General features: G+C 55.0%; 2 protein-coding genes across 4 annotated transcripts in view; both read right to left on the bottom strand.

Annotated features, from left to right (window-relative positions):
• Positions 1 to 3,091, bottom strand: part of DUSP8 (dual specificity phosphatase 8) — a 40,259-nt gene extending 37,168 nt beyond the window's left edge. The window contains exon 1 of one of the 2 annotated variants that reach the window (XM_030949897.1): positions 2,978 to 3,091. The gene's annotated coding sequence lies outside the window, so the exon portion shown is untranslated. The remainder of the gene's footprint in view (positions 1 to 2,977) is intronic. The other variant, XM_030949898.1, reaches the window with a different exon arrangement.
• Positions 3,092 to 12,432: 9,341 nt separating this feature from the next.
• On the bottom strand, positions 12,433 to 23,651 carry IFITM10 (interferon induced transmembrane protein 10). Of its 2 annotated transcripts, none has more exons than XM_030949742.1 (3): positions 23,324 to 23,651; positions 21,901 to 22,315; positions 12,433 to 13,318 (listed from the first exon to the last, which is right to left on the bottom strand). In XM_030949742.1, the coding sequence occupies exons 1-3, from the start codon at positions 23,431 to 23,433 to the stop codon at positions 13,169 to 13,171; spliced, it is 675 nt and encodes a 224-aa protein (XP_030805602.1). In that variant the 5' UTR covers positions 23,434 to 23,651; the 3' UTR covers positions 12,433 to 13,168. The 2 variants fall into 2 exon arrangements, with proteins under 2 accessions (XP_030805602.1, XP_030805603.1); XM_030949743.1 differs by having other exon boundaries at positions 23,256 to 23,346.
• Between the last annotated feature and the right edge of the window lie 1,591 nt (positions 23,652 to 25,242).

The following is a 25,242-nucleotide window of genomic DNA, read 5'->3' as shown; positions in this document are numbered from 1 at the left end:
ACATCACTCACTGTCCCTGCAGGAACCTGTACTACCACTGATCACACCACAAGCTCTGCCTGGCTTTGACAGCAGCCCTGACACCGCAGTGCATGGCATCTTGGCACAGTCAGTTTTTACCCTCCCTCACACTCCCCTGGCTGCCTTATAATCCTGAAGTACACCCAGGTCTCCTGAGGAAGCTTGAGAAAATCTTGAGCACAGAGCTTGTTTAGCTTCTTATCTGATGAATGCTCCCAGGCCACTCATCTCCCTTCCAATTACGTCAGGTGCTCCTTCCCACTGGCATCAGGCGGGACAGGTGTATCTTCAGAGAAGAAATGTAAAGCTTGAAAAACAGGTTTTAAAACCCAGAGGGCATGGGGATGCAGAGGAGTGTCAAAGCTTTCCCCACAGCATGACTGCATTGCCGCTCTGGCTGCAGGAGCTTCTCTGCATAGCAGCAAGGAAAAGAGCGCAGGGAGACCCAGAGACCATGAGCACCTGGGAATTTCTGCAACCACCTCCCCCTTAACACTGCCATTAAACACATGGCAGAGGGTAAAACAGGCTACAGACTCTCCCTGGCTGTCCTGCTGGGACAGAGGGGTCAGCATCCACAAGCTCCTTCTCTTCATCACCTCCTTCTTTACCAGATTCAGTTTGCTGGCACAGTTTCAGTATGATGGCAGTGTCCTATGAGCCTGCACCATAAATCAGGGCTGCCAAATGCTGGAGCACCTCCTTTTCCTCCTCCCATTCCTGATAGTGTGAACATGCTCTGCACCTGCCTGTGCCCAGGGCTTTGGGAGCTGAGCTGGGCACCACAGAAATTAACCTCTGATCCCCAAGAAAAGCCTTGTTTAAAGGCAAGGAAGCAAATCCAAAGAAGAAAAACCCTCATCCCCCATGCAGATTACAGCAGCTGGTACAGAGCTAAGGGGTAGGGATGGAATGGGGACTCACTCATACTCATGCCAAGAGAAGTCACTTCAAAAATCCAGAGGCACAATGGATTCCCAGCCTTTTGGGGGGTTTCCAGCCTGTGGAGATTTCCTAGGGGAGGACAGGGGCGCACAGGAGAGAAGAGAGTTTTTTCCCACCTCTTAGGATCCAATTTGGCAGCATGGGACAGACACTACTGCTTAGTCCTACCCAGCCCTCAGGGGTGTTTTTATAGTAAAAGTGACGTTGCATTTAATATTAGGTGAATATAAGCTCTCCAAAGGCTCAGTGGCTTTCTCAGTGAGGTACCTGGCACCCAGCAAAAACACACTGCAGACAAACATGGTGCAGTATTTGCAAGAATAATCTCCATGCAGAGTCCCCAGTGAATGCTCCTAAGGATTCTGGCCACTTTGCTCAGCTCTCCCAAGCTTAGCTGAGGATAGACTTTAAAGAATAGCGCTAGATGCAGGTTCTCCTTACCTTATGTCTAAGCAAGGACAACTGAAAGCCACGGGAGGACAGTCTGTTGGGTTAGAAGACTTTTGGTGCGAGCTGCTGACATCTCTGCTTGGAAACCTTCCAGCCTCAGGTTTGAGCCTCTCAATTGTGTTGTCAATAGACCAAGGGCAGGAATTTCTGCGTGCTGCCATTGCAAAGAGGCATGTGGGCATCCCTGCGCTGCTCACACTCTCGCCTGTCTGCTCTTGTCCCAGCCATTTAGACAGTCCTGCACATCCAGGATCTGCTACTGTGGCTGTGCCATGCAAAATTTGGGATGAGACACCTGCAAAGTCCTTGAGGGTGTTTTAAAATCCCAAATACGCTATGGCCAGGAGGATTTTCTTGGTGTCACAGCTTATTTCGTTTTGGGAGCTGTTACAAGCAAAATCAAAGCGAGTGCAGGAACCGCCATGCAGACCCAAACCCCAACAAACCTCTTCTGCAGAGAGAGTCCTCCCGGCACAGCTGCCCTCCAACAGCGCAAGCAGAGGCACACAGAGGCAAGGCCAGACCCAAAAGCACCAATTCCTCCCGAAAACAAAGCTCTCCACAGCTGCCTTTGGGCGCAGGCAGCCGTGCCCCCAGCCTTTGCCTCAGCGCAGGAGATGAGACAATGCAAGCCAATGTCAAACACCGCTCCACGGGCAAGCTGCTCTCAAGGTTATCATGGCCCCTGCGCTGCCAGGTGCAATCCTCAGTGCTACCTGCTCGGATATCCTCGCCCTTTCCTGCGGGAGAGGGGTCTGCCTTACTCCCCCAAATCACAGGGAGATGGAACCTCTGGCAACCATTCCCAATGCATTCGTCATCGCCAGCTGCTTGGGACAGGGATGGTCTCTCCTACATATGCTTATGCAGCACCCAGCTCCCAGCAGGGAGCTGTGGATAACTACCGCAATACGAGGGATAAACGCATCCATGCCTAGAAAAATCCAAATATCCCTATCAGAACAGCACTGCACCGCGTTCTTCCTTCCAACGAAACCGCAAATTACTGACCTGTGCACAGAGCTCCCCCAATGCAAGCTGAAGCACTGACATCAGCTTTTGCTGTTGCTCAGGAATTTAATTCTGGGGGAGGAGAAAAGGGAGGGGGGAGCAGGAAGGAGAAGGAACTTATTTATCAATAAGGGAAATAAACAGGAATCTTTAAAAACAAACAACGCTCAGCACAGAAAGCAACATTTACCACTATATAATGATTGAGGGTGTGTGGGGGGTGATCAATCGGTCCAGGCACATTAGAGGAGGTAGAGAGGATTTTTTTTAACGAGCAGCTTAACTCATTAATCGCGAACAGCGCCTTCGGAGCCGCAGCAACGAAGTCTTGCATGAAAACCCCCGCTGCTGAACACATGCCGGCTTCGTTTAAACGCCAAGGACACAGGGCGACACTCCAACCTCTTTCATCATCAGAAAAACCACAGCGCTGTTAACACCGCTTCCTCAAACACCAGCCCTCAGCCCCGCCAGAAAACCCCTCCACCCGCGACCCCCGGCCCGGCAGGACAGCGGCGATTCCCCGGAGCTTCCCAAGCCCCCTCCTCACCTGCACCACGGCCGCCCGGCAAGCGCACACCGCCGAGGCAGGGTGGGATTTCCACCGCCCCCCCGCCCGAAAACAAGCGCAGCATCCCCGACATGCGCGGCCGCGGAGCGCCAGCCCACCCCCCCCCTCCCAGCCCCCGCTTCTTTCCCCAATCCCCGCCGTGGGGCTGCTCCCTTCCCAGCCCCGGCACTTCACACGCATCATTCTCGCTCGCACCGGAGCCGTTCCATCGCTCACGGCCGCGAAGCGCTGTTCCTGGTGCACACACACGCACACGCACATATACCGGCACATGCTGCCGCGCTGTCCGCCGCCTCAGGGCGCGATGCCGGCTCCGCTCCCCACACTGCGCGGACGCCCCGCACCGCCCCCCGCGCCCCCTCCCCGCCTCCCCCGGGGCGCACGGCCCCGTCCCGCCTGGACACGGCGCGGACGCGGCGGGACGCGCACTGACCCGGCGCGGCGGGCTCGGCGGCCGCCCCGCTCCGCTCCGCGGGCTGTCCGCTGGCGCGGCCGCTGCCGGCGCCGCAGGGCCCGCATGCCCTGAGGGGCGGGCGGGGGGGCCCGCTCCGCGCTGCTCCGCGCTGCTCCGCGCCGCTCCGCGCGCCGCCGGGAATGCGCCGGCGATGAGGTCATGCCTCGGGAGCGAGCGGGGGGACACGGGGAAAGGGAAAAAAAAAAAAAAAAAAGAAGAAGGGGAAAAAAAGAACAGCGTTGACGTCACCCGCAGCCAATCAGCGCGGGCGGCGCAGGGCAGGGTGACGTCAGCCCCGCGGGTGCGGAGCGGCGCGCAGGGAGCGGGCGCTGCGCCCCGGGGCCGGCGCCGCTGCGGGCTCGGGGGGCGCGGGCTGAGCGGCCCGTGCGGCGGCCGGGCTCTAACCGGGGTGACCCTCCAGCCTGGGGCACCCCCGAGCCGCGCCGCTCCTGGCAGAGAACGCGCTGCCCTGTGGTTTTGGGTCAGGGATGGTTCCCGGGCTGCCTGGCGCTGCGAGGCTGAGCCGAGAGGTGTCCCGCAGCTGGGGTCACCCCTGCCGCCTGTCACCCCTGCCCACTGAGCTGGAGCAGCAGGGACCTGCGGGGCGCCCCACGGGACTCATTCTCCCAGGGGTGCCCAAGCTGCAGAAGGACAGGCGTAGGGACAGCGCGGTCTTGGAGGATGGCATGGTGAAGTTTGACCAAAAAGCTGGCTCAAAAAGCAGGAGGAGCCTGACCCACGAGTCAGCTTCTGGATGGATGGAGTGGGCTTCATCCCCATCCCGGAGCTTAGAGCTCCCCGTCCTGCTGCGGGTTCTCCAAAGAACTGGCCTGGTTACACAGCAGAGGCTCTTCTCTGCCCTTGGCCCTGGCCTGGCAGCTCCAGCTTAGAGAGGGATTAGGGTTTAGAAGCTTAGGTTTTGCTGGTGCTTAGGAAATGAAGGGAACCTTCCTCCCTGCCGATACGGATGCCGGATGTTTTAAAATTAACTCTCATGTCTCCAGACACGCGGCCGGCAGCTTGCTCAGGAACGTCGAGCTCCCACAGTAACTGGCGGCGAAATCTTTCCCAGAAATGTCATTTCTCATAAAGCACCAGAGGTATAAAACCCAGGGATGCTAAAAAGTCTAACTCTCCCCATTGCATAAGCAACGCTGAGTTCATGCCCTTCTCCTAAGCGCAGAAAATCAGCTCACCCAAAGCTGTTGGCAGGGAAACTTTTACAAAATGAGGAAATAGTCTGCCTAAACTCATGGGTTTTGGCCCAGTTATCCTAATCAGTGGCAAGATGCTGGGGTAGCACAGGCACTCGCTTCTTTAGTGGCATGGGAACACTTGGTCCTGGTGGGAGCTGGAGCAGCAGCATGACTGGCATGGCTGGAACGAAGCCTTTCCTGCTGGTTTTCCTGCCCAGATCCCTCCTTGTGGCCATGCAAAGCACCCAGATGGGGAAAACCAGAGAAAACCTGGGGAAAACCTTCTCTTGCCTCAGCTTCGGACTGTTTCCTCCCCTACCCAACATCCCTTCTCTGGAGCAAAATAGGAAAAAAGAGGGGGAAAGGAATGAACCTGAAAATCCCAAAGCTTCCTCATAAAAGCTGTTATCTAGGCAGAAAGCCATGAGCTCACAAAGCCTGCTGAAGGAAGAGGATTCAAACAGTTTTTTTCCAAACTCCAGTTAAAATCAATGTTTCCAATACTGGACCTGGCACATCAGAGATGAACATCCCAGATGAGCTGTCAGGAAGATTGTTCCCTATCTGTCCAGTGGCATGGCGCAGGGGAGGAGAGCGGGAAGCAGATGCTAGAAGTATGTCGAGTTTGCAGCAGGCAGGGGATGGGGAGGTGATGAGGATGAGGCAGAGGATGGAGTGTCCTGAGGGACACCCTTGAACTGTACATTCCAGCAAGGGACCAAGCTGAGCTCCCTCTTGAGCCTTCATCCCTGGCAACCTCTCCTCAGCTAATCCATGGATGCCCCTGCTGCATCCCTGGCTGATGAGGACACAGGAGATTTGACCCACACAAAATCCCCACTGGCAGCAAACAGGAGGAGCAGCTCCAGCGGGGCCGGGGACCAGCGGCACACGGGTTCTCACGGCCACGGGAGTGGCTCCAGCCCACGAGCCCTGCATCTCTCCCACGCCCACTGCTGCTGCGAGAGGCGCTGCCGCCAAGCGCCTGGTGGGGAGAAACCAAAACAAATGATTCACTGCTGCTAAACTGCTCCCGGGATCACAGGGGCCAGGAGCAGGCGTTAACTGAGGCTTGCAAAACCTCACCTGCCTCCCAAAGCTGGGAGCTAACCCTATTTAGATCCCAATCCTGCTCAACCTGATATTCTGGCGTTTGGGTGCGGACCCACGGCTGCATGGAAGTGGGCAGCCAACCCGAGCGAGGGCAGCGCTGCGAGCACACCTGGTCAGCTCTGGATGGCTCGGGTCATCCCTATTACCCCTATTTTCCCCAGGGGAAATTAGGCTGGGAGAGCCAGGGCAATGCTGTAATGGTCAGGCAGGCAGAACAAAGCAGGCTCGTCTCTAAGCTCCATCTACCAGATGTGAATCTATTGTCTCAGCCCCAGGGCCATCACACCCCCCTCTCGTCACAGCCAACACGAGCTGAGCAAAAATTACACAGCAAGGTGCTTATGGATAAACGAGAGCACTCTGTTTCAGGTAAAGCACTTAGAAAATAATTCACCCCACTCGTGTTTTTCCTCTCTCCCACATTTCAGGCACATCCAAAGATGGACTGCATCCCAGCTACGTGTTTCAAATGCAAGTTATGCTTGTACACGTAATAGTTCTTGCTAAAACGTTTTCCAGGGCCCCCTAATTGCCATGGCAGGCCAAGTGCAGAAGAGTGCAGCAGAGCCTTCTGCATGCATCCTGCAGGGATTAAAATTGGAACCTGATCATGAAGGAAACCAAAACTAGGAAAAAGGAATTGCTGCCAAACCAACTTTCTTATCCATCAAAAAAAGAGAGACTTTTGTCAACTTGCAATTTCTTTAAATGGCCAAATAATATTTTTTTTTAACCTATCCTAGTTATTTAGATGCAGTTGCTTGCACCACTGGCTGAGCTAGCATCCCATCACCCTCGCTCAGCAGGACTGGCTGTGGCACAAGACACAGTGTTCCCATTTCAGGGGGTATTGGCACCTCAAAACTGCGCTGATAGCTGAGTCCAGAGTCAGCCCTGGGGCTGGCACAGCTCTGCTTCTTCCAGCCTTGGAGGGTTCCACCACGTGCTTGCCTGTCACCCTTGCTGTGACATCCTGGAGTGGGGCACAGTGTGGTGCTGGAGGAAGGGGCTTGTCAGGCTTTGTATTGCCTTGTTCTGTTCTGTAAAGAAATGTGTTGACTGTGGTGAACTCCACATCGACTTTGAGAAGGGCGTCACTCCCTTCTCTGGTGCCTGCCCATGCTGTCCCCAGCTTTCCCACCTCATGGCTGGGATGGACACACAGATCCCTGTGCACGCCACCTTCTTCCTGCAAAGTCCAAAATGGTGTCACTCAGTTAAGAGAGCTGACATGCTTGAGCAGCAAAAAACACTTACAGCATCACTAGGCAGGTGTGTTTCTCACACAGGGGCTGCCCTGGATCTGTCTCCATTTTCCCAATAGGAGTGTCTGCCTGTGTGCAGTGTGGCTCAGCCCTCGCAGCGTGCAGGGCTGTGCATGCACGGCGCAGCAGCAGCTCCTGTGCAATTAATCGCAGAAGGAGCAGGCTGGAGGGCTGCGTGCTGTGCCATTCAGCTCAGCACATGCTGCAGAAGCATTCATTCTGTAGCTCTGACTGTGCCACAAGGCGCTCCTGCCAAAGGGGAAAAGGAAATCATCATACATTGAATAAAGTCCCTCTGATTCCCTCTGGCCCGGACACACTGGAGGAAAAGCTGGGCAGGAGCATGGAGATGTGCCAAACACGGGGCATGGCTGCTGCGTGCTGGCACGATGGGTCAAAGTCAGGGGATGGGAGGGGTGGAGGAGCAGGACCTTTGCACTGGCATGAGGCTATCACAACAGAGGAGCTGCTTTACAGTAACACTCTCAGGTGCAGGAAGCGTTCCTGCTCCTTTGCCCCCAGTGCTGAAATGGAGTGCCATGTTGGCCCACATTAAGACTTGCCATGGGTTGTGATGGTGGGCGAGGGGCTTAGATATGCTTAGAAGCTGTCTGGAGTCATATTCACTTATTTGAAGGCAGAGGGGAAAGGACAAGAGAGAGGATAGGGACAGGGGAGAGAAACCAAATGGTTTCATTTTAATATATCCAAATCTTAAAAAATAATTGCTGCCCAGTGCTCTGGGACAAGGCATAGTCTTTTTTTCTTTGTGAGCTGGAGACAGGAAAAACATTACCCTGGGCCAGAAGGCAGCATGGACCTAGGCTCCATGCAAGGGTCTGTCAGGTCCAGACCCTTTCTCTGTACCCCTGTGCTAGTTTTTGTTAGGCTGCTCACCAGTTGCTAGGTTTTTTTTTTTTTTTGTTTTGCTTCAATCATTTTCACTGATGAGAGCATCTGCTGCCATCTGTGCCTCCCCCTCCTCCCCCCGGCAGGGCTGCGCACCGCCGTGGTTTGCCTGCAGAGCCGGGCGCTCTTCAGTGTCCAACCTGCACACGGATGAGGGCATGGAGAGGAGGGAAGAGGCAGCTCCATCAGTGTCCAGCTCTCCCCCAGTGTTTGCCAACCGTAGCTGGGCACTCCTGCAGTTGTACCCATCACAGGACACCCATAGTGCCAAGGTCCCAGAACTTGGTGGCTCTGAGCAAGGCTGTAGTTCTGCCTTTGAGAAGCCATCAACCTATGAGACAGTGCTGGAGGGGAAAACAGGGATGAAAGGGCTTTGGTAAGGTCACCCAGGACATCAGCACATGGCTGGGGTGGGAGGTGAGAGTTGCTACTTGCTGGTAGCGTAGCTTTGCCTCCTGGCCTATGGAGTGCCTGGGAAGCAGGGCTGTGATGCTACAGCATAGTCGGCTTTGCTGGAGGATTACACACCCCAGAGCAGAATAGAGGTTGCCATTTGCATCTCTCTCTGACAGTTAATTTGGGTATCCAGGCCGATGGCTGCTCCAGGCCTGACTCACTGTGCTCTGCCTGGCAGCTCATCCCAGGCAGGGGAACCGGTGGGTGTCGACACTGGGCGGGAGGTCCTTACCTGAATGAGCTCCATCTCGTGTTTATTACTGCCAGCCCATAGAGAAAGGAGAAGTGTGGAGTCGTGTTTACCAGCCAAACCCAAACCAGTTCACCCCAGCTAGGACTCGATGGGCTACTGTCTGCACACTGGCTTGGTGGCACTTGTGCAAGGGAGGGATCCCCGAGCCCGGCGTGGCAGCGGGGACAGAGGCTCGGCCAGGCACTGAGACTTGCGTAAGCACGGCAGGGTTTGCTCACGCACTGCCTGGCTCCCAGCCACCTTTCCGAGCCAGCGTGGAGGGCAAATGTGCACCGGTGCCCGTGCCTGACGCACACCTCCCGGCTGGCACGGAGGGGCACATCCCTGCGGAGGGATGGCGACCCGCTCTGGCTGCTTTTAGGAGCCACCCTGAGTTCACAGCTGCTTCCTGCACAGCCAGCGCTAGCCCGGTGCTGGGGCTGTTGGCTCGGGGTCCCGGAGAAGCGTGGATGGACCTGTGCTCCTTGCGAGGGCACAGCTCCCGGCTCCCGGCGATGGGCGGCGCGCTGCCGGCGGCGTGCAGCCGCGGTGAGAGAGAGCCCTCTGCCTGCCTGCCGCAGCCCGGCAGCTCCAGCCCGGCCCGGACACCCCGCTCCCTGCCGCCGGGACCTCCTCCTGGCTGCTGACACTGCCCTCAGGGTCCTCCCGCAGCCATTCATCGAGGGGCTGAACGAGCCCCGGCCCCGAGCATCTCCTCTCCGGACGAGGGTGATCCTCTCCAGCCTCGGCGGCCTTTCCCCAGGCTCACCGCTTTGAACGCCTTTCAGCTACCAGGGACAAAATCAGCGCAGGTGTTTAGGCACAATTGCACGATGTCCCCTAACAGGGAACAATCGCTCCCCCCGAGCTAAACAAAATCCAAAAAGCAATCCTCATCAAGCTGTCAGGCTCCCGAAGGAATACAATTAAATCTTTAAATGGCAACGTGGCCGTCAGTTCTTCCCCATCTCAAAAGATGCTTCTCAAGCTGCGTTCGGCTGTTCCTCTCTTCCACCCCCTCCTCACAGTTTTCCTTCCCGCCGCGGAGTGCAACAGAGGCTGCGGCTTCGCAGCCAAAAAAAAGTGCGATTTGGAGAGCGCGGCGCGACGTTGTGAGTGGCAGAAGTGAAAAGGCAGAGAAGCAACTCCTGAAAGCCTGCCTTCTGCCGCGGCGGGTGTCAGCCTTGGCAAAACCCGAACTTCCAGAATTTTCTTGCAAAATTAAAAAAAAAAAAAAAAGGCAATTAGAGGACCTGTCGGATTTGGCTGCTGCTTTTCCTTCCCTTGTTCCCTCAAAATCAAAAAAGTTCTTTCTTTTGCTTAACAGCACAGTTGGTGCAATCTGGGATGTACTTGCCTGACAGTATATGGGGATGTAGTTTTGCTGCCTCAATTTGGGGTTCCCTGACACTGACAAGATGAGAAATGAACGCTGAATACCTTGATGTTGCTTCATTTGGAAGATCCATGCATGAATATTTTTTTTCCCCAAAAAAAGATTGGAAATCTACAGGTCCCCCTTATTTCCCCTATTTTGCAGGTGGTTTCCTTCTGCCGTGGGTTTGGAGGGACTCCATTAAAGGGGAGACACTGAGAGAGAGGAAGGGAGAGCACAGGAGTTTTGCTGCCCCACAGCCCAGAGCTGCAGGTGGAGCTGAGACAAGGGCTGTGATGGAGCTGAGCATGATGCTGAGCATCCTTCTTGCTGCGCTGTTCTTGTCCATGCTGGGTCTGGGTGCACCTCCAACCTGCTGCAGCAATTTCACCTCCTACAAAAAGGGTAACAAACAATAAATATGATGGCTACTAATAGTAACCCTCTCTCTCCATCCCCGATGGGTTATAGATGCAAAAAGTGCTGCTGAGTCAGTTCAATATTCCCCCTGGTTCATTAAACCAGCATCCATTTTCCTGCAGATAAGACAGTCTGTCAGGGGAAGGGATGATGATAACTCATTTGTCACACTTGTTAAATGTAGAAAAGGCTGGCTTTGGGTCACTTCCAGTTTTGTGTCAGCTCTGCCTTTATCTGAACAGCCCCATGCCTGCACGCCAAGCAGGGCGGCTCTCTCCTGTGTGGCACAGGAGATGGGGACAGTGGCACTGTCCCTGCAAGATTTCCTGCAGCTGGGGGTGGCCTCTGAGTGCAAAAGCATTGCAATGTGGCTGACATGAGTCCCAGCTCGTGGAAAGGAATGCACTCATTATTTCAAGAGATGCCACTGGTCCCACAGGATCTAAACCTGCAGCTGGAACCCCTGGCACTACACACAGGGTGACCCTGTCTGAGTTATCCCCCGAGCCCACCCAGCTGCACTTGTGTTTGGGCTGTAAAGCTTGAGGTGTGATGGGGAAGGATACCAAGCCAAGGCCTCAGACAGCCAATGTGAGCTTGGTGCAGGTACAGGCGGAGGGAAAAGGGGATACAACTTCATCTCTGTGCCTCTCCTCACCTCGGAGGATCCTGGGATGCCTGGTCTGGGTCTTGCCTGAGGTAGCACTGTCCCAGTGGATAAAATTTGCCAGTTCAGGGTGGCTGCAATGTGAGTCACTTTGGCTGTATACCCTCTTTGGGGGCATTGCCATTGTGATGGGCCACCTCCTTCCTAAGCCTGGGACGAGGACTGGCTACAGCCCCTACATATGTTAGGAGGGAAACTCCGACAGCCACGACCCCTCAGGTCTTGCTACAGGGAAGAGAGCAAGAAGTAACCAAGGGAGGCTGGGAAGAGTATTGACGTCTGAATGAGCGACCACAGAGCTGTTCATGGCTGAGATACTTTCAGGGCATCATACACTGCACTGCCAACTGAAACTTTGCTGCAAAACAGACCCCTGATCTGATCTGGTCTGGTGTGGAAATGCTTTCCAGTGAGTGGGAGGCAGGGAGGACTGCAGGTCTTTCTGCCTACAGCTCCCCCGATAAATGAAGCCTGGGACAGGATGAAGGTGTAGAGACCTGGGCAGGAAGGAGGTGACATCTCATGATGCTTTCATGACCAGGGAAGCATCTTCATGATCTGTCCCCACATCTCAATATGGCACAGCCCAGAGACAGCCCAGCCTGCTGATTAAACCATGCACTCAGCAGATGATGAAGTGTCCCATGACAGCCTGTCTGCATTCCCCATCTCTTGCTTCACCTCTGCTTTCAGGGTGGGTGCAAAGGTGGATCCTGATGCCTTTTCCCAGCTCCACAGCTAATCTGCACTGATTGCTGCCCCTTGGCATGAGGTCATCTTACAGCTGGAAAAAGATGAGGCAGCTGTGGCATATGAGATGAGATGAAGGGTCGGAGGGGCTGATAGGCTGTATTTTAGTCTTGATCTTGTCATTCATTTATGGGTGTTTTCAAGTCAGGGTGTGCTGCTTTGCAGCATGACAGGCAGCTGCAGGCAGCTATTGGGCAGGGCTCTGAGCTCCTGCCTGTTTCAGTGGCAAACACACATCCTCTCCGAAATCTGCCTCTTCATAATGACCCTGGGAAGTGCTGCAGTAGCAGCAGGGTCAGACTGCAGTGATTTATTTCCCTCTTCAGCGTTGGTCCTAGCAGGGGAGGGGGCCCTGCCCGCTTGGCTGCCTTTGCCTGCTTGCCATAGATCTTCCAGCAAGGAGTCACCGAGGTCTCTGCTCTTCAGTCTGGGTCTGCGCTCTCCTTCACGGCTGCGTGCGGCCCCGACCTGCAGCAGCATCCCTCACTCCTGCTTTAAATCTCTCCAGCAGCTGCTGGGGACATTAGCATTTTCTCTTGCCAGCTCATAGAGACCAGGAGACCAGCCCTGCTAAGGAAGGAATTGACCCAGCAGCACCACATATCAGAGGTATCTTTTTATTGACTGTTTACAGAAATACAGTAGCACTCCAATTAGGTGGCTTAGGCGAGTTCTCCAGAAGGTGCCTTCCTTCTCAGCACTGCTGGGAGATCCCAAGGAGAAACGTGCCCTTTAACACTTTGGGGTTTCTCTGGAGGCTTTGGGGCTCCCCACCATAAACTTCCTAACAGCTTCAGCTCTCCAGGGGTTGGGAGTTGTTTGAACCAGTGGATGGAATTCAAGAGAAAAAAAAAGGAAAAGAAACCCCCACAAGCTGGGGGTGGTGGGGCGGTCTGAACACACCTGATATGTTGTAAGCCAGCCCTGCCATGATCCCCATCCATCACTGCATGTGTCTCCAGCTCCACAGGACCACACTGCTTCCCAGAGCGCAGCTGTCTGCCACTAAGTGTGCGTAGCTCTGGGCTTTGCACGCTCTTTTCACACAGCTTGTTGGCCATAAAACAAATATTTCTTGGTCTATTTTTCTTCCTGTACATGTGTAAGAGTGAGACCCTTTCCTTCAGCTGTTCACATACCATTTCAGGGCAAGAAAGGTATGCTCAGCTGGGCTGATAAACTAATTTAACATTTATTTATGTATTTAATTGACTTTTTTTTTTTGGCAATCAAGGTGTAGTGGTTGGCTTGTTTTGTGTGTCCTTGCTACAAGAAACTGCAGACACTTCTGGCATAGAGGCATTTTGGCGGCAGCAGCTGCTGTTGGCCTCACTCAGTAGTCAGTGAGAGGGTATCGCAGGAAGATGAAGATAAGGATGATACAGAAGGTGGCAAGGGCTGAGCTGGTGATGTTAAAAAGCCGGGCTGTCTTGGCATCTTCAACTGCTCCATTTAAGTCATTGAGGAGTTTCTTATCCCGGACCTGAGACAAAAAGATAATTAAACAAAGTAATTGCAACATGTATGAAAGGCACGACTTGTTTCAAGCAACAGCCACAAAACCCAGTGCACCTGTACATGGTTACCTGTACAGGTGCACTGTGAGGGCTGGGCTGGGCCTCTGTGTTTGAGCACTTGGGGTGCCATAAAACACCCTGAGGTGAGGTTTGCAGCCCGTCTCTGCTGTGGGTTGAGCTTGTGAAGCCAAGCACTGTAATACTTGTGGGCTGGAAATTCTTGGAAGCAGAGAAGACCTGAAAGAGTGACCCGTTGCTGTTACCAACCGGGCAAACCTGGGCCCCATGATCCCCAGAGTGGGGCAGTGTCATTTGGAGCCTGAAGGTGCACAAAGGAACTGAGATGCCATTGTACACCCAGGCACACAGGCACTAAAGCACAATTCCCACCGTGTCACAGCTCCCTGGCCCTGCAGTGCCAGGCTGGGCCCACCCAGCCCACAAGGGAGGAGGCTGCAGGTCTGCTGTGCATCCCTGTGCCTCCATCTGCACTGGGGGCCGAGCGGGTAAAAGCTGGCACGGCATCCTACTGCAGCTCCAGGGCTGTGCACGAGCCTCCAGCATATTAAGTAGTCCTGGGTTAATGAGTTCCCTTCCTTTTGCAGGTCTTATGCGGATTGTGTAGCATCTCTGCCACAGGCAGCTTTCCATTCTGACAGCACAGTCTGCTCCCTTCATTATCCCGCAGCTTTTATGGGATTTTATGGGCTTTCCTTGGGACAGCTCTGCAGTGGGCGATGATTGTGCATGTCCATGTCACTGGCCTGTCCCCACCTCTCCCAGGCTGCCAGGCAGTGCATGGCACTGCCAGCAGCAATGCCACTAGCGGGCATTGCTGATGCACTAGCAACAGCATTAGCAGGCAGCAGATGGCACTGCAAGGCAGCAGATGACACTGCCAGGCAGCAATGGCATTGCCAGGCAGCATGTGGCACTGCCAGGCAGTGGATGGCACTGCCAGGCGGCAGAAGGCATAGCCAGGCAGCAATGGCATTGCCAGGCAGCATGTGGCACTGCCAGGCAGTGGATGGCACTGCCAGGCAGCAGAAGGCATAGCCAGGCAGCACATGGCACTGTAAGGAAACTATGGCATTGCACAGCAGCAGATGGCACAGCCAGGCAATGATGCTACGAGCAGGCAGAGATGGCACTATGAGGCAGTGGATGGCACAGCCAGGCAGTGACAGCACAGCCAGGCAGGCAGCGATGGCACAGCCAGGCAGCTGATGGCACTGTCCACCAGCTGCAGCTCTGCAGCTGGATCCCAGCAGAGGAGGGGTCAGACTCCACTGCTTCCTAGCTGGGATATGTCCCTGTCCCCAGGCTGCCCCTTCAGCCAGCACTCAGCGACTCAGGCAGCTGGAGCCACAAGGATGAACAAAAGGACCTGGACAAAAGGACCAGGACACTTGACCCCCCATCCATCTCCCGTATCCAAGCAGGGTGCCCAGGGTGTGGCAGGGCCTGCCCCACTGCCCTCTCTTGGGAGGGGGTTGTGGTGAGTGGGGCTGTGAGCCCTTGGCCTGCCCTGCTGCCAGCAGTGAGAGCCCTGCCAGGCACTGCTGGCTGGACACCAGATGTGGATGGCAAGCTGCAAAAACCAGCACCAGAGTCAGACTGAGGAATATTAAAAGGCTTTTATCGATTAGGAGCTTTCCAAAAAGACACTGCAACAGATTCAGACCACATCTTACAGACTTTTTTCTCTTCCTCCTGCAGGGCTTACCTGCAGGGCTGTCCTGAAAGCCTTCTGCTGGACATGGGGAAGGGCTGCTGCACCCCTTGTTCTCACTGACCTGTGCTGATTCACAGGTCCTCTAAAACTGCATTTCAGACCCTCAAGCAACATTCCTCCTCTCCATCACACCACTGAGGACCTCTCTGCACAAGCAACCCCTGATCTTCTGAACTGTGGGTGGGGAAGCTGCTGTTGGCATGAGACCCACAGGATCTGGTGCTGGCAGGCACACAGGCAAGAATGAGCCTATTTTTCATACTTGTATTAAATCAAACTGTGCCATGTCCTCAGCCTCTGATGTCCCCTGCTCGTTGGAGCCCGGAGCTGGAGCTGGGGCCATTGCCCTGCTGTGGAGTGCTCAGCTCAGCACCCTTCTGGGATTGGGAAGAGGGACAGTCACAAACTGCATGTGTCTTTGGGGCACACTTGGCTGGAGCTCTCAGCAGAGGAGATGATCTCTGGGAAAGCATCAAGCCAGCAGCCTGGGAGCCCACATGCCTTTCTGTGTCAGCTGAATGTCCGGGATGACTCACATTTGAAATTATTCAGTAAGTTTAACATCCTCCCAAAAACCCCTGGGCTCAGCAGCACCAGCCATTTGGCACCTCCTCACGCACTGGTGAGAAGCCCCAGAGGTGCTGGATTCTGGCCAGAAATCCCGCTCGCCGCTCCCAGCAGACTCTTTGAAGCTCTCGCACACTTTCCTCTTCCCAGCGGTGGGGCTGCCTCAGGCAAAACCGACAAGGAGCAAATGCCTTTTGCCCCTTCCTGCACTGTATCCCGGTGCTCTGTGCAGCAGGCACGCTGGCCTTTGCTGTCAGACAGAGCTTTCTCCAGCAGACCGGCACGGCCGGCACACCGAGCTCTGCAACCCTCTCGCAGCCAAGCTGCTTCACCTTTGTGAGGCCAGTTCCTCTTGGCCCCAGGAGCTGTCTCCTACTCCTTACCTCCTGTTCCTCCTCTCCCTGGGGCGCCCTACAACCCTAATTTCCAGGCTCAGCCTTCTCCAGTGCTCCCAGCAGCCTCTCCCAGCAGCATCTCCCACCTGGCACCAGCTCACACTCCTGACTGGTGCTTTAGCCCTTTCCCACAACACACTTCAGCAGCACCTCTCCTTGACTTTCCCATGGCTCTCCCTTTGGCCCTGCTCCTGTCATGCTGCTGCTGCTGTGGCGAGGGGTGCCTGGGGCTGCCCTCTCCCCAGTGACACCATTTCCCCACAGTTCCTTTTTTTATCCCTTCTATCTCTTCCCTTTCCTCTTGTCTGAGTCCAAATGATGGCTGCCTTTGACTCCTACTAAAGGGCACCCAGCTGCCTCCTCTCCCTGCACCTCCAGCTGGTTCCACCCACACACTCCTGCTAACCCCTGTGGCTTCAGTGGTCACCCTCATGAAAATCATCCCTGATTGCCCGTAATCATTTACACTGAAATGAAGCCTCAAAGCACCAGAGAAGTGCAAGGGCCCCCATGGCATAAAAGTGCAATTAAAAGGAATTTCTCCTTACACACCACTCACAGCTCCAGCCTCCCACATCTCTGCAGGGCAGCATTGCCTCCCCCTGCATGGCTTTGTACCCCAAGATGCTTCCAGATGTCCCTCTTTAATGTCCTGCTGTGGCAACTGAGCCAGGCTCTGGACGAGCTCTCCTGGAGAACAGATAAATGTTTCAGCTCCTTCCCTGCTTTGTCCTTAAGGAGATGCTGGTGTCTTTCTTATAGCCCAGCTACAGCTTTTCCTATTTTCATGCTCCTGTGGCCACCATCATCATAATGTGCTGGCAGCTGGTGCACGAGCTTCTGGGAGCCCTGGAAGCTGATTCTTTCCATAGCCAGAGAGATGAAGCATAGTGAGGGACAGGTCCTCAAGGTCACAAGGCTGAACCCCCACCCCAGACCATGGTATGCTGTTTTCCTAGACACAGGCTCTTCTCTTCATCATCCCTTTGACCCTTCTCTCTTGCCTAAAACTAGATGGGGATTTTTGGCCCTGCTTTGCACTGAGATGACTGGAGTGTGAGGATAATTACATCTGCTGACTGGGGCTTCCCTGGGCACCTCCAAGCACTATGTGGTGGCATCCTTGGAAATCCCCCCTTGGACAAGGCAGAGCTCCTCTCTGATCCAGGCTGGCAACTTACACAATTTCTTTCTTCTTCCATGCCTATCCTTACATGAAACACAGCTTTTGTGCTCTAACATGCAAACCTTTCTCCTCTCCTTTCCCACCAACAAAAGGTGGTGTGGCCTTTCCATCCATCCATCCATCCATCCATCCATCCATCCATCCATCCATCCATCCATCCATCCATCCATCCATCCATCCATCCATCCATCCATCCATCCATCCATCCCTATTTGCGTGTCAGCTCCCTGCTGCTCACCTTTTCTTCCAATATCTCCATCTCACTGTGTCCTCCCACACCTCCAGCATGTCAGTGCCCAAGGGTTCTTTCTCTCCTCCCTCTCCTCACTGTTCTCTGCCCTTTGTTTCCTCGGGGTTTTACATTCTGCTTCCTCTCCAAGCGCTCCCCTTGGCTCCTAGCACCCCAGTCCCTCTCCCAGCAGTCACTTCCCCTCTCTCAGCCCCTCTCGTTTTTGGGAGCAGCAAACTTGCTGCTCTAGTGAAAAGTGCTGCCTCAGCTTGCAGAAGGAGACAAATGGTTTGTTGATAACAAATCTAATGAGGCTGTTTTTAAGGCAGCCTGGAAGTTCCACAGCTGGCTGTCAGTAAACCCATTTCTATGCAGAGCTCCATGTCCCTGCACAGAAGGAGCTCTGGAGGCGATCCTTGGATTTATTTGCTCTGTGAATTGCTCAAGAGCTCTCCAGCCCACGTGCCTCCACCACACCGGCGCTGGCATCACGGGACTGTCACCCCTGCATTTCACCCACGTCCATAAACCAGTGCTCCTTCCCCAAAGCAGCATGAGAGCCTGCCTGAGAGGCTGGGTGAGGCAGCCTCTCAGGGTTAATAAATAGCTGTGGATTTGTGCTGGTCTGCTTCCACTCGAAACAAGGAAGATCAACAAATGGCAAGAGAGGAGGGCAAACAGTCCTGCCCACAGCTGTGTGCTAAGGGCTGGGCAGAGAGTGGGCAAGAGAGCTTGGCATATTTCCATGACCTCAAGGGGCAAGAAAACTCTGCAAGCAATGCTGTGGGCTGCTGGTGAGGCTTAAAAAGCCAGCAAGGCTCCTTGGCATCTTCATCTCTCTAGAGCCACAGCGAGGCATCCATACTGCAGCTCATCTCGGATCCCAGCTCCTCTGATCTACTGCCTCATGGCACAATGGGTACAGAGGACTTGGCTCACCCCAGCAGTCTCCAGAGACGAAGCTCTGAACAACTGAAGTGAGATCTCCTGCCACCAGGCACTGATGCATCATTCATTACCACTTGGAGCTGGGAAAGGGGAAGGGAGGGAGCTGCTGAATATCAGACCACAACATTTGCTTCTGATCAAAACCAACTGAATCCAGAGCGTTGCTGTTGGACTGATACTTTTATCTGTGCTGGGATGGAGTTAGGGTTACTTTAGGGCTTTTCTAACTTCCCTGGTCCTGCTGTTGATCTCTCCTCCCCCAGCATCCAGCACACATATTAGATGCAAGTGCCTTGCTTGCACTCTGGGAGGCTGACCTTGAGAAGCCTGGCATGCTAGAAATGACTCCTGGAGGGATCCATGAGTTGTGTGACCCCGCTGTAGCCCAGCAAGCTGTGTTTGTTGAGGATCTGGCCTGCTATGGGGGTAAATAAAGATGAGGCATGCTGCCACACTCCCGTTCAGAGAGCTTGGCTGTGACGCCTGTCACACACAGAACCTGCCTTGTATGTCACAGTTTCTGCCCTCACCTGACTTCATGTGTTTCTTTCTTCACAAATTCTTTGGTGCTGGGGTGGGGGTTTTGGACATTTTTTAGCAAATGGTTATCACCACGAAATAGCATTTCCCTGCAGAAAGAAATCAAGAAGGCTGTAGCTAGCATGCAAAAGGCCAGGGAGACATTCCCGTTTTCCCAGATGTGGCTGAAACCAATAAAATAGGGCATGAGGAAGGACATAGCTTCACAGCAATATTGAAGTGTACCAAGGATATATCTGTCTTCCAGTGTAGGCATTATGCTGCTGAAACCAGAGGAAATGCTAGGGAGTGCTAAGATATATACTGAAACGTCTCATGGACTTGGGTCACAAAGGAGATGCTGCTTTATTAACAGCATGAATCTGCCAGAAGCAAGTGACCTTTATGACAGGGAATTGAAAATACTATTTGTGATAATGAAAACGATAATTCCTGAAGTTGCTAGATGTTTCAGTTATTTAAAGGAAGTGTAAAAGCCAGGTGCAACCCCAAAATGTAACCCCAGGAACCACTTAATGCTATCAGTGCACTGATGGCTCTTGAGGAAACCTGTGTTCCACTGTCAAGGGTCCCAGAAGAGGCTCAGGGAGAGGAAGGTTCAGCTTCATTCTTCTTCTTACTACCCCTTAGTCAGTCCCTAGAAAGGCCAGACTTAAGTGCCTACTGCTCGAATGTCCTTACATTTAATTGCAGAGGAACAAGATAGTTCCCTGTTTAAAGGGATATCTGTTCTCAGGGCATTTCTTGCTCCTGTTTTCTCTGAACTTCTGGGAAAAACATTACTGACAGTAAAAGAGAAGAAAACATGTTTCTGGAGAAATAACCATAACACCCAGCCTGGCTAGGGTGTTGTGAAGATCCCTGTAGTAGCTGTGGGTAAGGAACAGAGCTGCCTTTCTGAACATCCCAGTCTCCCCCAGGACAGACCTGCTACTGCCCCAGCATCTGCATTGCCTCTCACCACCCGCCCCAACAGCAGCTCATGGGAGCACTCGGCATCCCTTCAGCCACTTGCTAGCTCTGTCCTCTGCCTCTGAGGGACATTTTGTTTCTATTTTCCCCCTGCCACAGAGTCACAGCCACTGGGGAGCTCCAAAACCAGAGCAGAGTTATTTCTACCCGCTCAGCATTGCCTCTGTTTGGGTACCGCGGTTACATCCCATCAGCTACCGCCTTCTCAGCCCGAAAGCCAAGGCTGGTTTTTGACAGCCATCTTCTATTCTCCTTTCTCTGATTCAGAGTAAATGTGCCCATTTGCCTTCCCTCACCACTGCCTCTTTTTTTCATGCTTTGTGTCCTCTAGGTCTTTGCAGACAGATGCCGAGCCCACACCTCTGTCCCGGTGCAAGGCCCCGGGTTACTTCTGGGCTTTGCACTTCCTTCCATCCCATGTCAAGGATAGTGAAGGGTCCAGCCTCTAAAACCTCTGTGGGTGGCAGACACCACTCTACCTTGTCACCAGGGGATGGGTCTGCCCTGTTCTCAGGCTGTCCTGCCCTCACTGCTGCAGCAGCAAAGAACCACATGTACCCAGACACCCATGGTAGCCTCTTCCACGGGAAAGATGTCAATTGTTAAAGGCAAATACGGACAAGGAAAGGCTTAAAAAAACAAGGAGGAAGCCAGTGTTTTCTTCCCTTGCTGGATCAAGGTGTGGGGGGTGTTAAGGGACTTGCTTCCCCCACTCATACTAGCCTGCTGCTGGCTGGATTTGCCCTTTCCTTGTGGTGATGCTTTGCCCCATGATGATTTAAGTTATTAAGTGCCTCACCCAGGCAGCAGCAGAGCCTCCTGCACAGGCAATGGATGAGAGCTCACCTCCCATCTTGGGAATGAGAAACTGAGGCAGGCACCACCAGGCCAGTGCTCGGTGAGCCCAAGACAGGGGGCTGCAGACTTGTCCCTGAGCCTTTCTGATGGAGACCCTGAAGAGCTGGGAGCAGCCTCCTTGCAGTGCTGGGTGCTCACAGTCCAGCTCACAGGAGCTGTATGGGGTTAATTGATCTGCTTCTGTGACGAAGCCTGTCTGCACCCTGGCCTTCCTCTAAATGCTGCCTGCCAAAACAAATCAGCCAGCTCCTCTCCGGGCCACCCAGCCGCCCCGGGCTCTCTGCACATCCATTCAGTTAGTTTTGCATCTGGCAGGCAGGGAAGGGGAGGGCAGCCCAGGCCCCTCTCTCCTGGCAGCTGCCAAGGTGCTGCCTGTTTGCCAGGCACCATTCCTGCCGGGCTGCTCTCCCCTGCAGCTATCAGGAATAATAACCTGGTCCCATTTCCATCATGGGCTGTGCTCCACGTCATCACCCTCTCCAACAACACAGCTCTCAATCCCCCCAGCCTGACACTGTGGGAAGCCCCCTGCACTCTCTTCCACCTTCTCACTGTTCCCATGATGCTGGCAGGTCTCCAGGCCTTGTTTTGGGATTTACAGGGCTTGGGCAGGGGGAAGCTGGCCACGAGCTCTGGTGTTTTAATTACGGAGAGGGCAAGAAAGAAACAGGCAGGATTGCCCTGCACTTTGTAAGCTTCTTACCCCCTGCAACTTGCCAGCTGACGGCTGAATCTGGCTGGCTGCTTCTTACTGCTCCTGCCTGACCATCCAATGCTGCTGGGTCCTCTCCTGATGATCTCTAACAGGCAGGATCCCAAATAAAGGACCTAGTGCCGGCATGCCTGCAGGTGCAGCATGAGCCAAAGCAGCCCTGTGTTGCCTGCCTGTCACCCTGCACCGCGGTACAGAGGAGCCTCTGAGCGTACTTGGAGCAAGTGAAAGCACCTCTTCCCCATCTGAAGTAACATCCCAGGCTCCTCAGCTCTTCCCATCCCCATCCCCATTGCCTGCAGCCTCTCATTTGGGTAGCAAAGTGGGGTTTCACATCAGAACAACCCTGGAATGCTTCCCCCCTGCCCGGTCACCCCGCACCCCGAGCCCCGTGCTCAGTACTCACTTTCAATGAATAGGCCAAGGCGATGAAGCCGAGGCAGCAGAAGTTGAGGTATACAAAGTTGAAGATGGACCAGAGATAGTAGTCATTCACCTCGGTGGTGTCGGGGTAGATTTCGATGACAGTGGTGGGGTTGGTCATCGTCTTCTTCTCCACCGAGTGCTTGCATGGGACCGCTGGCCGCAGGCTGTCCCCTTTGCAGCTCTTGCTCTCCATGAGATAAACGGCAGAAGAAGGAGACAGGACGGGCGAAGCTTGCCGGAGAGCTGGGGGCTTGGCGATGCAGGCGAAGCAGCCCTGCGGGGGGCCCTGCGGGGGTCTCGGGGTCCAGGCCACCCCCTCAAAGGGGCATGGCGGGCCCAGGGGGGGGTCCTGTGTCCTCTCCGTGGTGGCTGCCGCGGTGTCACCGCGCTCTGCCCTGGCAAAGCCAAAAGCCCCCCCGTCAAAAATGGGGGTGAGGGGATGGAAAGGCTGGGGGCAGGGGGAAAAGAGAAAGGGGAGAAGGAGCAGAGAAGGGGAGACGTGGGGGGAAGGCAAGAGAGACAGAGAGGGACCGGGAGACCGAGGAGAGAGCAGGGAGAGGAGTGAGGGAGTGGGCAGAGGAGAGAGGGAGGAGAGTAGGGCAGGCAGGAGAGGGAGGAGGGAGCACCGCTACACCCGGGGACCACGACGCCGCCGCCTCGGCGCGGAGCTGCCGCCGGCCGCGGCCCCGGGCGGGGGCAGAGGCGCGGGCAGGGCGGGCAGCATCCCTCCCTCCCTCTCTCCCTCCCCCCGTGCCACGGCCTCCCCCCGCCGCTGCCCGCTGGCCTGCGTGACCCGCCTTCCAGCCACCACCGGGGACATCATCCTTTTTAAAAAAAGGAGACAAATAAAAGCAGAAAGAAACACTTGGGAGGCGCCGGGGGGCTGCGAGGCAGTTGCCAGGCGGCCGCGCTGCAGCCCCCCGCAGCCCTCCCCGCCCGCCTGTCCGTCGGTCTGTCGGGGCCTTCTCCTTTCTGTCCCATGCCGGGATGGGAGCCGGCGGCTCGGCTGCGGGCGGAGCGGGTCTCCCGGTGCGGCAGAGCAGCCCGCCCCTCCGCCCTGCCTCCCTCCTTCCTTAGGGGGGTGGGCATTCTGGGGGGATTTTTTTTCCCTGAGTCCTAGTCTTTACGGTGATTCCATTTCCCGGTTCCTTCCACCTGCCAGCAGGTTTCCCATATCCCCCTTCCTCCACCTTTTTTTTTTTTTAAGGGTATCGTGGCTGAGGAGGTGGAGGAAGAGGAGGAGGGGAAGAGGGGATGAAGACAGAGGATGGGGAAGGGGATATTAGAAGAAGTTCCCCTCCACCCTAGCTTTGCAAATAGGAGAGACTAGTCCACCTCTGGCTGCCCGTCCGTCCGTCCATCGGTCTCCTCCGAAGGCATCAGGAGGAGCGAGGGATACTCACAAGGAGGGATGCGGGGAGTCGCTGCATATCCGGCTCAGCACTGCCTCCGGCTCGGCTTCCTCGGCGCTGGAGTTGAGGGAGGAGGGGAGGGCGGGGAGGGGGGCACCCATGGACCAGGGATAGGCAGGGAGGGAGTTAGGGGATGGGAAGGTCAACCTGCAGCCCCCTGTCTCCCCCCGAACATGCTTCACGCAGGAGAGCACCTCTGTGTCTCAGCCCTTCTCCTCGTGTCCCCCCCACTGGGACGTCACCTCCTGCTTGGAGCATCCTGGTAGCGCCCCGCTGGAGAAGGGCACCTCCTGGGCCCCGGCCGAGCGGCTTCCCCGAGCAGCAGAGGGGGATGCTCGGCCCTGCTCTCCCCAGTGTCACCCACAGAGACATTTGCAGCGGGGACTCGCTGCAGCCTTGTTTGCGGGTTCACCGCTATGGACCTGGGTGAAAAACTAAAATAAGTGTGGCAGGAGTGCGTGGGGACGAGCGGAATTAACAAGGGGAGGTGGTGGTGATGCAATGCTGTGGGGAAGAACGGGCTCTGGTGGTGAGGGGATGAATGGAAAGGGGATAAATCCCGTGTGTGCGGTAATAGATCCTGCTGGCATGGAGCAAATCCCAGAGCAGGCGGGGTGGGAGCACTCCGGCGGTGGGATGCACGGCACGGGGCTGCTTTAGGGGAGGGGGTGGGGGTGTCAGCAAGGCTGGTCAAGCCCGGGAGGATTTGGCCGTGCTCAGGAGCAGGGATGTGCTTGCTACCTCCCATTGCTAACACTCTGGAAACTGCACGGAATCCCAGCTCTACGGTGCGGCGGTAGAGTCCCCCCAGGGACGTGGTGATGGAGAGCAGCTGGTGGCGTGCAGGGACAGCTTGCAGGTCATTCAGGAGGATGCACAGGGAGGGTGAGGACACAAGGACACGCTGTGTCACCCCGCAGTGACATAGCCTGGCGCAGGTGGCCTTGTTGCAGCAGGCAGTTCAGCTGTGGCACTGGGGAAGGGGACCAGAGAAATCCCCAGAATACTGGAAACGGGGTGGGCAGAACAAAAGTTCATGTGAGCAGAAACTGCAAGGGAAGGGAAATCCTCTGGAAAAGCCTTAAGCCTACCCACAAAGTGCTGAGCTAAGAAATAAGGATGGTAATTCACTCAGCTCTTCACAGGCAGGTTTGGCTCCAGTGTAGGGGCACCCACCCTGTGTTCATCCCTGTGGGTTGGTCTGATGTGGGGCAACATCTTGCACATCCAAAGGTCTCTGAGACTGGAGAAGGTCCACTTTCCATGAGACCAACTTAATCCTTCTGAAGCCTGCATTGGTTAAAAAAGGACAAATTGCCCTCTGGTTCAGGATTTATTGCTGCTGGAGTGGTGTTGGGTCCTGCCAAAGTAAAGAAGGTTTTATTACTGCTATGGCTGCCTGTGATGAGATCCAGATCTCTCTCCAAGAAGCTGCAAAGAAACAGAGGCAGTGCTAGGGTGAGAGTGATGCTCCTGTGGGATTAAGAGGTTTGCAGGAGAGGCAGAGCCATGGCCAGCTGTCGTCAGCTTTTCTAGAGGGCTTGGACGAACTCAGCTGCGCAGAGCATCCTCCCTGCAGGCTCAGGAGGAACGATGAAATCCCATGGATGCAGACTGGAGCTACGGATGAGCCTGCTGTTCATTTGTCTGGGGCAAGTTCTGTGGGTAAGGCTGCTCCTCTTCTTAATGTCAGGCAGGGATGGAGGGTGAGCAGAGAAAAAGGTCAGAGAAGGTTTGGAGCAGGCAAGAAGAGGCAGCAGAGTGGTGTAGGGGAATGTGAGATCAACAGAGACAGTCACTTTCCCTGGTATGAATAGGACTGAAAGGTCAGGGAGGTTGAATGGCTGCTTTTCCTCTTCTCCAGGTACCAGGTCATCCCTACAGTTTGCAGAGCACTTTTTGGTCTTTGG

This window comes from Camarhynchus parvulus, chromosome 5 (assembly GCF_901933205.1).
Source record: "Camarhynchus parvulus chromosome 5, STF_HiC, whole genome shotgun sequence".
NCBI classification, from domain to species: Eukaryota; Metazoa; Chordata; class Aves; order Passeriformes; family Thraupidae; genus Camarhynchus; species Camarhynchus parvulus.
Note: the sequence above shows the minus strand (reverse complement) of the source record. Positions and strands in the feature narration are given on the sequence as shown.